Source organism: Sorex araneus, chromosome 4, assembly GCF_027595985.1.
Source record: "Sorex araneus isolate mSorAra2 chromosome 4, mSorAra2.pri, whole genome shotgun sequence".
Classification (NCBI taxonomy): Eukaryota; Metazoa; Chordata; class Mammalia; order Eulipotyphla; family Soricidae; genus Sorex; species Sorex araneus.
The window spans coordinates 78430884-78443790 of NC_073305.1; the positions used below are offsets into that span (position 1 = coordinate 78430884).

Here is a 12907-nt window from a genome sequence, read left to right on the forward strand (position 1 = left end):
TTTTAAAAACCCAGAGTGGGTGAAAATGTTTATTTTTTTCCCAGGATGCGGTCCGCAGCTGCTCACACCAAGTTCTGTGCAATGGCGAGCACCTTGGAGAACTCGCCCTCCCGGCGGCGGAGGATGGTGGGGATGGGCGTCTTAATGCGGGTCCCCACAGGGTTCCCGTTGTCCTCAATGAGGACCACGTTGTTGGAGTCGAACCTGGGGGTCATGCGGGGGCCGGGCATGCGGTGCCCCACAATGAGCGCCTTCTTCTTCTGGCCCTTGATGGCCAGCAGGATGCGGTCGCCCACCTTGCCCACGCCGCTCTTGTTGTACACGTGGATGCAGCGCGGCGGGCGGTGGTAGGGGGTGTTGCCCAGGGCGCTGTTGTCCACCACGCGGACCCGGGTCATCTTCTGAATGGCGCCGAGGCTACCCGTGGTGCTGGTGGGAGAGAGGAGAAGACTGAGGGTCTGGCTCTTGGGGGCAGGGAAGGGCGGCAGCGGGGAGGAACAGGCTTGGGCCGGGGCGGGGAGGCAGCAACGCAAAGAACAGGGCAGGAGCCGGGGACCTTGACTGCAGGTCAAGATGACGGAGACTCAGCTCTGCCCGGGACGGTGTCCCCCGAAGGCCCAAAGGAAGAGCAGACGCCCCACAGGTGTGACGCCCTGGGTTCAACCCCCAACCACCCCTCCCCCTGCCCTGCAAAAATATGATCCAGGTGGGACCAGAATGATATTATAGGGGCTGGAGCAATAGCACAGCAGGTTGGGCGTTTGCCTTGCATGAGGCCAACCTGGGTTCGATTCCCAGCATTGCATATGGTCCCCTGAGCATCGCCAGGAGTAATTCCTGAGTGCAGAGCCAGGAGTAACCCCTGTGCATCTGTGCATTGCCGGGTGTGACCCAAAAAGCAAAAAAAAAAAAAAAAAGGAATGATATTATAGTGATCAAGGGCGCTTGCTTTGCATGCAGCTGGCTCGGGTTTGATCCCCCGAATTTCATATGGTCCCACAAAACACCACCAGGAGTGACTCCTGAGTGCAACCCAGAAATCCATCCCCCCCCCAAAAAAAAATCTCTATTTGGATAGAACCCAAACCTATTCCAAGGAAACACAGAGCAGCTGGGCCTGTCCCCAAGACTCTGAGGATTAAGGCGCAGAGTATAGACCACGGCCTGGCCTCTGCCTTCCCACCCCCACCCCAGAACTCCCTGATTCCCAAAAGCTCTCGGCAGCGGCTGCCAGGAACTGTTGAGGGGAGCGAGTAGGTTTAAGGGGAGTCCTTGGATGCAGCGAGGCACAAGCGAGGCAGAGCCGAGGGAACCATTTTTGTTGGACTGCATTCTTCCCCACTAGAAAGAATTTTTTTTAAAGTAGATATTGAAGACATGAAAGGCAAATACATATTCAGAAGCAGTGCACTGACCGATCTCTGAAGCCCGTACCTTAAACACAGGTGTGCGGGCCCGAGCCAGAGCATCGGCCTTGCACACCGCCAACCTGGGCTCGAGCCCTGGCTCCCCGTAATGCGTGTGTGCCCGTGTCCGTCACGCCCCCCACCCCCATCCCAGCCCCCCCAAGCACCGCCTGGAGTAATTCCTGAATGCAGACCCAGAAGCAACTCCTGAGCACTGCCAGGTGTGACCCGAGAAAAATTTAAAATAAATGCAATTAAAATGCAGGTAGATACTCTCCGGGGAAACGCTGGCCAGCAGCACCTCTCTCCTTCCGTCGGCTACTCTGGGCAACGTTCCTGACTCTCCCTCTGCCAACTCCTGAACTCTCTCGCCAGTCCCACATCTCTCCTACACTCTACTTCTGTCTTGTCCCACGGGCCCTACGGGGCGCTCCAGCTCAGGGGTACCCCAACAAGCCTCACTTCCCCCCTGCTGTCTTCCCGGCAGACAACGGCTTCCCCAGGAAACCGGCCTGTGAACCATCCACCTCACCCCACCATCATTCGCCGGCTGCCCGCCCGGGCAACTCCGGCCCTTCCCTCTGCCCCAACTGGCGCTCATTAATCTGGCGGCTCGCCCGCTCGCTGGTGCACACCGCAACTGTCATCTTCGTGTTCTCCGTGGCTCCCCAGTGCCCCTCGCTCCACTGCCTGAAAGCACCCCAGAATGTAAAACGGGGCCTCTCCCCTTAGAGCTATCCCATGCTTCTCTGCCGTCCCCTGGGTCAGCACCCGGCCCTGTTCCGCCTGCCCCCTGCACTGCACCACCTGCCGCTTGCACTGGGACTCGGGGCTCCCCCGGCACACGTGGAGGCCCAGACCGTGTGCCTCCAACCCCCTCGGGGAAGGCTGCCGCCGCCTCCACCAGCAGCCCCGGTCTCGGAGCCTTCCCCAGTGCCGTACAATCCTCTATTATCATCCCTGTCACATGTTCGGAGAGTTCTTTGTTCCCGAGCTCGCTCCCGTGGCCGACTGTGAGAACTCTTTCAGGGCAGGAAGCAATTCGTATTCCTCTCTCTGGGAGCAACCCTGAGGTCCCAGGCTCCGTGGGCACGGACGGGGCCAGGAGGAGCGTTTGCCAACAGGGACACTGGCCCAGCAGCGAGAGAGGAGGGGAAGCCACACTTCCCCATGCCTGAGCGTCTGGTAGGAAGCATGGAATTTCTATCTCTCAATCTATCTATTTATTTATTTATTTTTTGGTTTGGGGCCACACCCGGAGATGCTGAGGGGTTACTCCTGGCTCTACACTCAGGAATTACTCCTGGTGGTGCTTAGAGGACCATATGGGATGCCAGGGATCAAAACCAGGTTGGCTGCGTTCAAGGCAAACGCCCTCCCTGCCGTACTATCACTCCAGCCCTAGAAGCATGGAACTTAAAAAAACAACACGAAAGGTTCCTTTCTTCTTTTTCTTTTTTTCAAGTTTTTGGGCCGCTCCCGGTGGTGCGCAGGGGACCGCGTGTGGTGCCAGGAATCAAGCCAGGCCTGGCTGTGCGCAAGGTAAATACGTCAACGCCCGTCCTCTCAAGTCCACAGCGAGGACGGGGCAGCGTCGCCTCCCCACCTCGTAGGAGCAAGGGCACTTTCCCGAACCCCCGCCCTCGCTCGCCTGCCTCAGCTCAAGCTCACTCAGCTCCTCTCCCCACCATTCTGACTTTCCATCCCTGGTTTAGTCCCCCGAGCACCCAGCCCTGGCAGGAGACTTACTCACCAGCGTTAAGAGCCAATGTGTGTGTGTGTGGGGGGGGGCAGGGCGGGGAGAGGGGGCGCAGAGTGACAGCACAGCTGGCAGGGCTTTTGCCTTGCACACGGCCGACCCAGGTTTGACCCCCCGCATCCCATCTGGTCCCCTAAGAAGTGACAGGAGTGACTTCGAAGTGCAGAGCCAGGAGTAACCTCTGAGCATCGCCGGGTGTGGCTCACCACCCAGCCCGCTAACCCCCCAAAAACACCTCAGTGTGGGGGGGGGGAGTGGGGGAGGGAATGCATACATGGCTCCGTGGCAAAGTGCATGGGGAAAGTTACCTGAAACCTCGCAGGCCGAGGGCTCTGCTGACATGGGTGCAGGGACCCCAGAGTCCGGCAACGCAAGCCATGGCTCCCGCAGAGGCAAATCCTGCAGGGGAGAGAAGGAGGGCGAGGCTTTCTTTAAGGCGGCATCCTTACCCAGAGCCAGGGTGCTTTTTTCGGCTAAAAGACTATTAGCAACTTGTGTGGGAGATGGGACTTCTAGCACAAGCTCATTAGTCACTAAATATAAATGCTGGTGGTTAAAAGCGGTGCGGATGCCGGGCTGGAACCCCAGCCGCACAATTCTGCTGATTCACGTTCCACCTGGGGGTCAGGGCGCTGGAGCAGCCGCCACTGCTCTCGCTTAGCAAGGCGGCAGCACCCAGCATGCCTTCAGCATGACGTCACTTCCTGAGCCGACGGGGTACAGACCGGCCCACACCATCCAGGGGCCCCAGCCACGCCCCGGGACTGCCGCTCATGCGCGCCCACGTGCCTTAGAAACCAGGACGGGCCCTCCCGGAACTAGGGGTACCGAGGCTCCCCCACCTGTGAGAGCCAGAACCTGGACGGCTCCAGGTGAGCCAAGGCAGGCCAGGTCGGGCCCGTGCAGAGTCGTGGACCCAGACATCCACAGAGTCTCCCCAGCATGACGACCACCAGACCCCAGAGACGGCTCAGAGCGGATTTGGGGACCCGAGAGCACACACCAGGACCCCAAGCCCCAGCACCCCCAGTTTCCACGCGAAGTGGAGGCATCTGCAGCCAGCTGGTCGCTCCAGCTGCAGGCCACACCCGAGGGGCCCGGCTGGAGTCCTGCTGAGAAAGGCCTTGACCCCGCAGTATTTACACAGGTCTCTGCCTCGCGGGCATTCAAAGCACCTCAGATAAGACTATTTAATTAGGGCAGGGCAGAAAGCCTACTCTTGGCCCACACGGGAATGCCTAGACACTCCACAAATGTTTATTCACTATACTTTAGCCTCAAATCCCAAGATCACCTGCCAACGTTTTCCTTAAGACAACTCAGGCACAGTGACTGGCCCCTCCATGCAGAAAGCGGGGCGTGGCACACTGTCACACCTGACCTGCTGGACTCATGGCCACTCGCCCAGACAGAGAGGGCCCTAAGGGTTTCCGTGGCCTCGGATGCCCCCCCAAGCACAAGCCCTGCAGGCAACACCCCCTTCGCCCTCAGCCACTCGCCTCTCATTTCAGGGATTAGGACAGAGATCCCCAGAGCAGCACGATGTGCCCAAGGCCCATGGGGCTGACTGCAAACCTGACACAGAACCTGCTCAGGGGCCAGCCTCAGCCTCCTCCTCCTCCACCCACCCCTGCAGCCAGCTCAGGTCGCCAAGGCCTACAGTATAACAGGATGACACAGCGGGAGCTGGTTAAGTACTACACATCAGTCTCTCCTCGGAGCCTCACGGAAGCGACCTAAACGGGGCACTGTAGTGAGTTCCCTCTCTCGCATGGACACGGGCCCAAAGAGGTCGGCGCACTCTCCCAAGGTCACGCAGCTAGGAGGGCCCATGCTGAAACGCAAACCCCGGGAGTCAGCGTCTCGACCCAGGCTCTGACTCAACAGCCATTAGCGGGGTGACTGTCAGCCTCTAGCTTTTCCCACACGCACCTCAGACTCGCCCCTCATGCGAACTCACACCCAACTCGAGGCCTGCTGCACCCACGGGCATGGAGACAGCCGCCCTGGGCGAGGGGCTGGCGGGGCAGCTGCATTCCCTCCAATCCAGCCTGAACTCTGAAGACCGAGGGGTAGGTTGGAGGCTGGGAGAGTCCCACGCTCTGTGCACCCCACACACCCACCTCAAGGTCAGTCCTTCAGCAGCATACTCTGGCCCGAGGGGTGGGCCAGGTCGCCCTGGGAGGGGCAGCCTCCAGCTCAGCCTGGCACTGCCCACGTTCTGGTTCTTGCTCCCAATAACTGCAGAACCATCAAGGACCCAGATGTGCCACGTCTCCAGCCTGGGCACCGCCACGCTGGGCCCCCCCACGCTGGGCACCTCCACGCTGGGCACCTCTCCACGCTTTGCTGATTTCCACGCGGGGCCACGCGCCTGATCCCAAAGGCTGCAGGAGGGCCCGGGGGATTGCCGGAACTCGCCCGACTCGGGCCTAACACAGCCTGTGCACCAACCCAGAGCCAGATCTGCCCATCCCCACCCCACGCACAGCCCAGGCGTGTGAGCACGCGGCGTCGGGCGCTTCCCCAGCCCTGACTCGGACACTGAAGACTCCCTGACACGTCTGCAGGGGGAGGAGGCCGCCAGCCCTGCAAGGGCCAGTTCTTGCGACTCGGCACCTGAAATTCAGTCGGGGCCCGGGGATGGCTCTGCGCTAGAGCAACCTGCCTTGGACACACACAGCCCTGAGTTTGAGCCCGGGCGTTCCAAGGGCACAGAGCACCAGCCCCCGTGGCCTGTCCCCAGGCCCCCAGCCGCACAGTAACGCGTCACAGCCAGGTGCGTGCAAACACCGCAGCAGGAGCGTGGTGACCAGGAAGATGCACAAGTGAGTCACAACAGCAACAAAGGCCATGGATGGAGTGCAGGGCACAACACTGGCCTTGGGTTTGACCCCTGGCACCATTAAACACAACAAAAATCAATAGCAACAAAGGGGGGAAATAAAAGTAAGTAAAATTCAGGAACAAAAAGCTTGGTAGCACAGTATTTGAACTCACTGGGGAATCTGACCCTGCCCTCAAGCACAAAGCTTGGTCATTGTGTGCGCATGCACACATACACACACACACACACACACACACACACACACACACACACACACACACACACACTTCCATTTTCCTAACAGCCAAAGACTTTCCCCAGATTTTCAACGTGCCCTGAGAGTAACTTCAGATGGGCGGGTCGCAGGGCATCAAATGGACACTGCGGAATACTCCCCCATACTGGCAAAACCAAGGGATCTCGACAACTTTTCATATCTGTCCCTGTGGTCCTCCAGCCCCACCCCAAAGACCCCAGAAGGTTCTTGCAAATGCAAGAGGCATCCGTCATTGCACACAGCTGTGCGCCACGGTAGCCGGGCAGCATCGAGTGGACACCCACGGCCGTGCAATGAGTGAGGCTCCGCGGGCTGTGGGGACTTGGGGGCGCACGAGGCAGAGGGAAGTCCCTCCCTGCAGCCTGCCTGAGGCAGAAATGCAGGTCATCCATGTATGAAGGGGGGTGTGGGGAGCAAGGGTTGTGAAACCCCCCTGCCCCCACGACCTGTAGCCTACCTTGCCCTCCGGGACACACTTACCCACCAACTGAACAACCAACCTGTCCCTGACTTCCAAGGTCCTGCCCTTGGGGGGACTTTCTCTGCAGAGCATCACATGGTGGACACGTGCCCGCTTCACTTCAGAGCTCTAGGTGGCAACAAAGTTACCCGCGCCTCCTGTCTGCCCAGGAGACCGACCCCTCCAGGCTGGGCAGCAGGAGGGGCGTGGGTGAGAAGGACCCTCTCCCACATGGCTGGGGCAAAGGTGGGGGAGGACTCACAGGTGAAACATAGGTGAGGTTTTCTAGACCCGAGAAAGGTGCTACATGCCTGAGGCCCAGAAGTGGAACTCAGGGACGTCCACACTCCCCATGTGGGACGTAGCTTGCCAGCCCTGGGGTGCTGCAACTACCCCAGGTGGTGTCAGCCTCAGGTACAAGGAGATTTTCTGTTTACTGACTTGAAGGTAGACTTGGGGGATGCACTGAGAATTACTTTGTTTTCTGACAAGCGGGTGGTAGGCCTAGCAAGTAAAGTTTAGGAACCTCTATGATGAGCGAACACAATTAATCTTCAGTTCACTGAGCATCTCCAAAGAGCTTCCTGAAGGGGGAAAGCTCTTTCTGGTGCCTACATTCAGGTGACTGTGCGCCTCCCTAACGCACTGGGAGCTCCTTTATAGCTAATTTTCACTGGCTGGAAAAGCAGAAGGAGAGAACCAGTATTTGTGATAGTTTATGGAAAGCTGGAAAGTACCAAACATTACTTGAGCTTTGAGAATCAGCGAAACATTGTACTTAGTACCACAGGCCTAAGTATAATCATGTATTGTTTCTAGATGAACAATTTTTGTCTCCAGGTGCCTGTCAAGTTATAGAGGCTTGAGAGACTTTGGAAAGGGGCTGGTCCCCTGGGAGCCATAGGACAGAGGGTAACATGCTTGCCTTCCCACTAGCACTACTGCTTTTTAGTTTGTTTTTAGGCGCCTCCATCAGGCTGTGCTCAAGGCTCCCTCCTGGCTGTTCCAGGGGCCAATCCTGGTGGGGCTCGGATATCGAACCTGGGCTGCCTGCTAAGCAAGTGCCCTCTCCGTTGGACTAGTGACCTCCTTAAAGGAGACTGTTAGGTATAAAGGAGAAAGAAGGACACACCAGGAACAATCAAATGCAAAGCCCAGCCTGGAACCTGGAGTGTGCTGGTCAGAGGCTCGGCCTGCAAGGGAAGAAGGGCCTGCCAGTTTGGAAAACCTGAACCAGGAATCTCCAGGGGCCCAGAGGTGGACCTGTCCTGCAAGACATCACCCGCCCCTCCATCTCCTGAGCACACTGGACCAATAAGGACACTTCTGTGTTGCTTAAAATTTTCATTACCAGGGTGGGGCCATAATACAGCGGGTGAGGTGCTTGCATTGCACCTGGCTGACCCGGGTTTGCTCCCTGAGAACCACAAAAAAGGAGTAATTCCTGAGTACAGTGCCAGGAGTAACCCCTGAGCACTGCTGGGTGTAGCCAAACTTTAAAAAATAAATTCATTAGTTTTTTTTTTTGCACAGATGTGACATGTCAGGATTCTGAAAACCCACACCTTCCTTGGAGGGCTTCTCTCGGGAGGACAGAATGAAGTCAACAACACAACTGACAAAGATCAGCCTTCCACAGAGGGAGGCCTGAAGTTCAAATGCTGAGCAACCCGCTCACAATCAGGAGACGGTGTCTCCCACAGCTGACACAACACCGGCCCGGTCATGGTGCGGCCGAGTACGCGTGAGCTTCCCCCAGAGGTAACCCGCACACTCTCCTGGAGAAGGTGGCTGAGCCGCCTCTGCACACCGGACTCCAAAACAAAGCTGTCTTCTCGATGAAGGGCTGCACGCCACCCAGCACAGCCTCGCTCCGACTGACCAGTCACACGCCTGTGCATGGAGCCCCTAGCCACAGGTACACACGGCTCTGGAGCGCAGGACACCATCCATGTGGGTCAAGACACGCCTAGCCTGACTCACATGGGAAGGTGTGCAGGGTTTTTGTCCTATATTTGCTTGCTTACTCACTGTATGGGCTGGAGTGATAGCACAGCGGGTAGGGCATTTGCCTTGCACATGGCCGACCCGGGTTTGATTCCTCCATCCCTCTCAGAGAGCCCAGCAAGCTACCAAAAGTATCTTGCCCACACGGCAGAGCCTGGCAAGCTACCTGTGCCGTATTCGATATGCCAAAAACACTAACAAGTCTCACAATGGAGACATTACTGGTGCCCGCTTGAGCAAATCAATGAGCAACAGGACGACAGTGCTACTCACCATATGCTCCTCCTTGCTACACAAGTATTTAAAATTTATTCTTATATACTCTCATCCCCATACACACACATACGCTCCCAATCCTATACACAATCCTACATACACACACACACACACAAAATCCCATATATCCCAATCCTACACACACATAATCCTATACACACCCATCCTACACACACATAAGCCTATACACACCCATCCTACACACACATAAGCCTATACACACCCATCCTACACACACATAATCCTATACACCCACAGCCATCCAATCCTCTACACCCCATCCGCCTCCAGGAAGTACTTTACACCCACATTCTACATACAGCTGATGGACATCATCATATACATACCCAATCCTACACACCCCTCACCCCCTTATTCTACACATGTGCACACACAAGCCGATGAACAACTTCTCACACACATACACACAATCCTCCTTCTTCCCTAGCTAAGTCTGTGACCTTGAAATCAGCTTCTCCAGTCCTCGATGACTCTCTAATCAAGCAGGGGACCCCAGGAAGAGCAAGGAGGCAAAAAACTGAGCCCTAGCATCCCTCATGGAAGGGACCATGTAAGAGCAGGAATCTGGGGCCAGAGTGACAGCACAGTGGGTAGGACGTTCACTTAGCACATGGCTGACCAGGGTTCAATCCCAGGAACCACGTGCAGAGCCAGGAGTCAGCCCTGAACACTGCCAGGTGTTGCCCCCAAACAAAAACTTATTTATTAAATCTTTTAAATAATAAAAGCAAGAATCCCTCTGAGTGAGCCAGCAGAGCCCCAGTCCATAGAGTAACAATTGTGTTCAGACGGGCCGGGGGAAACAGCGTCACATCTCGACTCTTAGCACTGCACTGTGCGTGTCTCTTTAAAACCTCCCAGTCCTGGGGCCAGACAGTCTAGTGGGTAGGGCGCTTGCGCAGCAGGCCAGGGTTCAATCCATCGCACCCTATATGGTTCCCTCAGCCCACCAGGAGTGATTTCCGAGCACTGAACCTAGAGTAAGGCCAGAGCACCACCAGGTGAGTCCATCCCCCAAAAGAAAATCCAATGCTCAGTCTGAAAGCATGTTGCGCTCAGAGCAGACGCGGAGCTGTGCCCCTCTTTGCTGAAGATGATGCTCTCTTTCAAGTTCTCATGTGGTACGCTGCGCAGCTGAGCTGTCTTTCACTAGTGAAAAATTAGCTACAGGGCACTTTTTTTTTGGGGGGGGGGAGACAAGGAGGCACACCCAGCAGTACTCAGAGCTTACGCCTGGCTCTGCTCTCAGGGATCAGCTCTGGTGACACTTGGGGGACGCCGAGCACCGTCTGAGCCTCCGCAGATTTGGCACTCCATTCAATACTCACGTCAGGGTTTGTGAAACGTCTCCTCTTCCATCAGCGCAATCGAAGCGCTGGCAGTAACTGAAGGCCAGGTCAGGGTCCCTGCGGGGCCCCCCATCAGGCACAAACCAATCAGGAATCCACTACAAGTTTGGATCCGTAACTGGATTATTTAAAAATCCTAATATACAAGGGCCAGAGTGATAGCACTGCAGGTAAGGCACCTACCCGGCACGCGGCCATCCCCAGCTTCCTATATGGTCCCCCAGGAGAGTGCAAAGCCAGGAGTAACCCCTGAGCATCGCCAGGCATGGCCCCAAATCAAAACAAACAGACAAACAACCCTAATCTACATGAAATTCCTTCTGGGATCCGTAGCACTCCAAAAGCAAGTCAGGGCCCTGGCTTCCCCTTTGCCCACGCCCACTGCATATGCTATTCAGCAATGGGTCACACTGGCTTTACAACCAGGAAATCAACACAACATACACAACATGTAAAAACATGCTGAATGTTACATATTCGAGAAGCTCTCAAGAGTAAAATGCCCCTCCAAGAAAAAAACAGAACACATCCCATTGCATCTGAACCACTAGCTGCCCTCCCTGCCTCCCCTCCCCACACACCCCAACTCCCAGACGTCTGGAGAGATGCTTTAGGGAGTAGGGCACCAGCCTTGCAAGCAGCTGACCTTGGTTCCATTCCTGGCACCACATATAGAACCTTTAGCACAGCCAGGACTAAATCCTGAGCGCTACTGGGTGTGACTGACTCCCCCCCCTCAAAAAAAAAACCTCCCAGGATACTAATGTCCACATGCCATATAATGATACTAAACAACTGTGTAGCCAACCTACTTCCTCTGACCACAGCACCTTGAAATCTAGCCTGTCAATTAGGTTCAATTCAATTAGGTTTCAATTGCTCTTTCCAAAGTGTGAAGAGTTCACTGCTTTTCTTCCTGGTCAATTAAGTTCCTGAAAGCAGGGTCTGCACTGTCTTTCCTGTACACTCCTGGAATGTTCACTGACTCGTGGACAATCTCAACTGAAAACTCAGGTGGAGAAGGCAAGCAAGAAGACAGGAGACCGATGCTTTGGGGAACTTTGCTGTGACACAGAGAAACATATTGTGCAAAAACTCCTCTAACACTCCTATACACACACACACACACAAATGCACCCCTGAATCAAGTGCCAAAGTCCCAAACTGACCCTTACCAAGTGCAATTATAGTCATATTGCCCCCCCCACACACACACTTTTTATAATGCTGGCTGTGAACCACAGAACTAATTTCCAATCAATCAACTGTGAGACTCAGTTTGAAAAACACTCCCGGCAAAATAGAAATAATTGTATTCCACAGCTAATAATGACACTTTTAAAAGCCATCAGACAGGAGCCTGAGCAATAAATAATCCAGGGGACAAACCGCCTGCCAAGCAACCGGCCAGCTCTGGTGCAATCTCTGGCACGGCATATGGCCCCTGAGCACTGGGGCTGGAGTAATGAGCACAGTCAGGAGTGGGGCACTGCCAGGGGGAGAAGTAGCCAGGAGCTGTAACACAGACCGACCCAAGAACCAGAGCAGGCCCCGGCCCCGGGGAGGGGTCGTTCCTCTACCCAGCAACTCCCAGCTTGCCCCAAAGTAACCCAGGGTGACCCTGTCACATGCTCCTGTTAACCTCTTGGCAAATTCAGCCCATTCACCTCGCAGGGTGGCAAAGTTCACTGCGGAAAGCAGCACTTCCTTTCGGGGGCGAACCACTGCCCTTTTGTCAGGTAAGCGCAGCTTTCACGAACCCCAAATCCAATGCATCGAGTTGGTTACTGCCCGGGCTGCCCGGGGAGTGATGGGCCGGGGGGCGAGATCCCGGGGCGCGCAGCCCTCGCTGTCCACGCCACGGAAGCCACACGGTCATTTGCAGAGCGGCTCTGGGGGAGTCCAAAGACGGGGCCCGCCCCGAGCTCCGGAGCGGAGAGGTGAGCGCGGGGCCACCCATAAGCCCACCCCGGGTCAGCGGCCTCCCCTGCCCCCCGGCCCGGCCCGGCTGTCCCCGGGAGGGCGGACAGCGCCGCGGCCCTCCCGCCCGCGCCCTCCGTCCGTACCGCTCTGGCCGCCCGGGAAGAGGCCGCGCCGGCCCCGGTGGCCAAGCGCCGCCTCCCGCGCTCGCCGCCACCACGCGGCCTCCCGGGGGCGCGTGCGCGCCGGGCCCAGTCGGCCCGGCGCCGCGGTGCGCGTGCGCGCGCTACGTGCGAGGCGCGGGGCGGGGCGCGCGCGGCCACGCCCCTGTCCCCTCCCTCCACCCGCTCCCCCTCCCCCAGATCTGCCGCGGCCGCCGCAGGAGCCCGGAGCTCGAGCCGCCCCGGACTCCCCCTCCCCCTCCCCAGCCCCGCCCCGCCCCGAGCCGGGGCTCGGAGCCCGAGCCGAGTCTGCGCCTGGGGGTGAGTACGCGACCCCCTTCCCCAGCGCCCTCTTTCCCTTGCGGATCCCCACCGCGACCCGGAGGGGGGAGGAAAAACAACAACAACAACAACAAAAACAGAACAAAAAAATCCCCCGGACTC

The 12907-nt window shown here is 57.1% G+C and overlaps 2 protein-coding genes and 1 long non-coding RNA gene across 8 annotated transcripts in view; 2 read left to right on the forward strand and 1 right to left on the reverse strand.

Moving 5' to 3' along the window:
* Nucleotides 1–12907, reverse strand: part of MRPL14 (mitochondrial ribosomal protein L14) — a 13268-nt gene continuing 361 nt past the window's right edge. The window contains exons 1-3 of one of the 4 annotated variants that reach the window (XM_055134419.1): nt 12449–12574; nt 3474–3564; nt 1–429 (exon numbers count right to left, since the gene is read on the reverse strand). In XM_055134419.1, coding sequence (XP_054990394.1) covers nt 63–429; nt 3474–3544 — 438 coding nt within the window. In that variant the 5' untranslated portion in view covers nt 3545–3564; nt 12449–12574 and the 3' untranslated portion in view covers nt 1–62. The other 3 variants (XM_055134420.1, XM_055134421.1, XM_055134422.1) reach the window with 3 other exon arrangements.
* On the forward strand, nt 1594–10350 carry LOC129404183 (uncharacterized). 2 transcript variants are annotated; one of them, XR_008629733.1, is made up of 3 exons: nt 1594–2591; nt 2872–2948; nt 5413–10350. It is a non-coding gene; the product is annotated as an uncharacterized LOC129404183 (long non-coding RNA). The 2 variants fall into 2 exon arrangements; XR_008629732.1 differs by having other exon boundaries at nt 8263–10350.
* Nucleotides 12652–12907, forward strand: part of TMEM63B (transmembrane protein 63B) — a 27133-nt gene continuing 26877 nt past the window's right edge. For both annotated transcript variants that reach the window (XM_004605825.2, XM_055134418.1), the window contains exon 1: nt 12652–12784. The gene's annotated coding sequence lies outside the window, so the exon portion shown is untranslated. The remainder of the gene's footprint in view (nt 12785–12907) is intronic.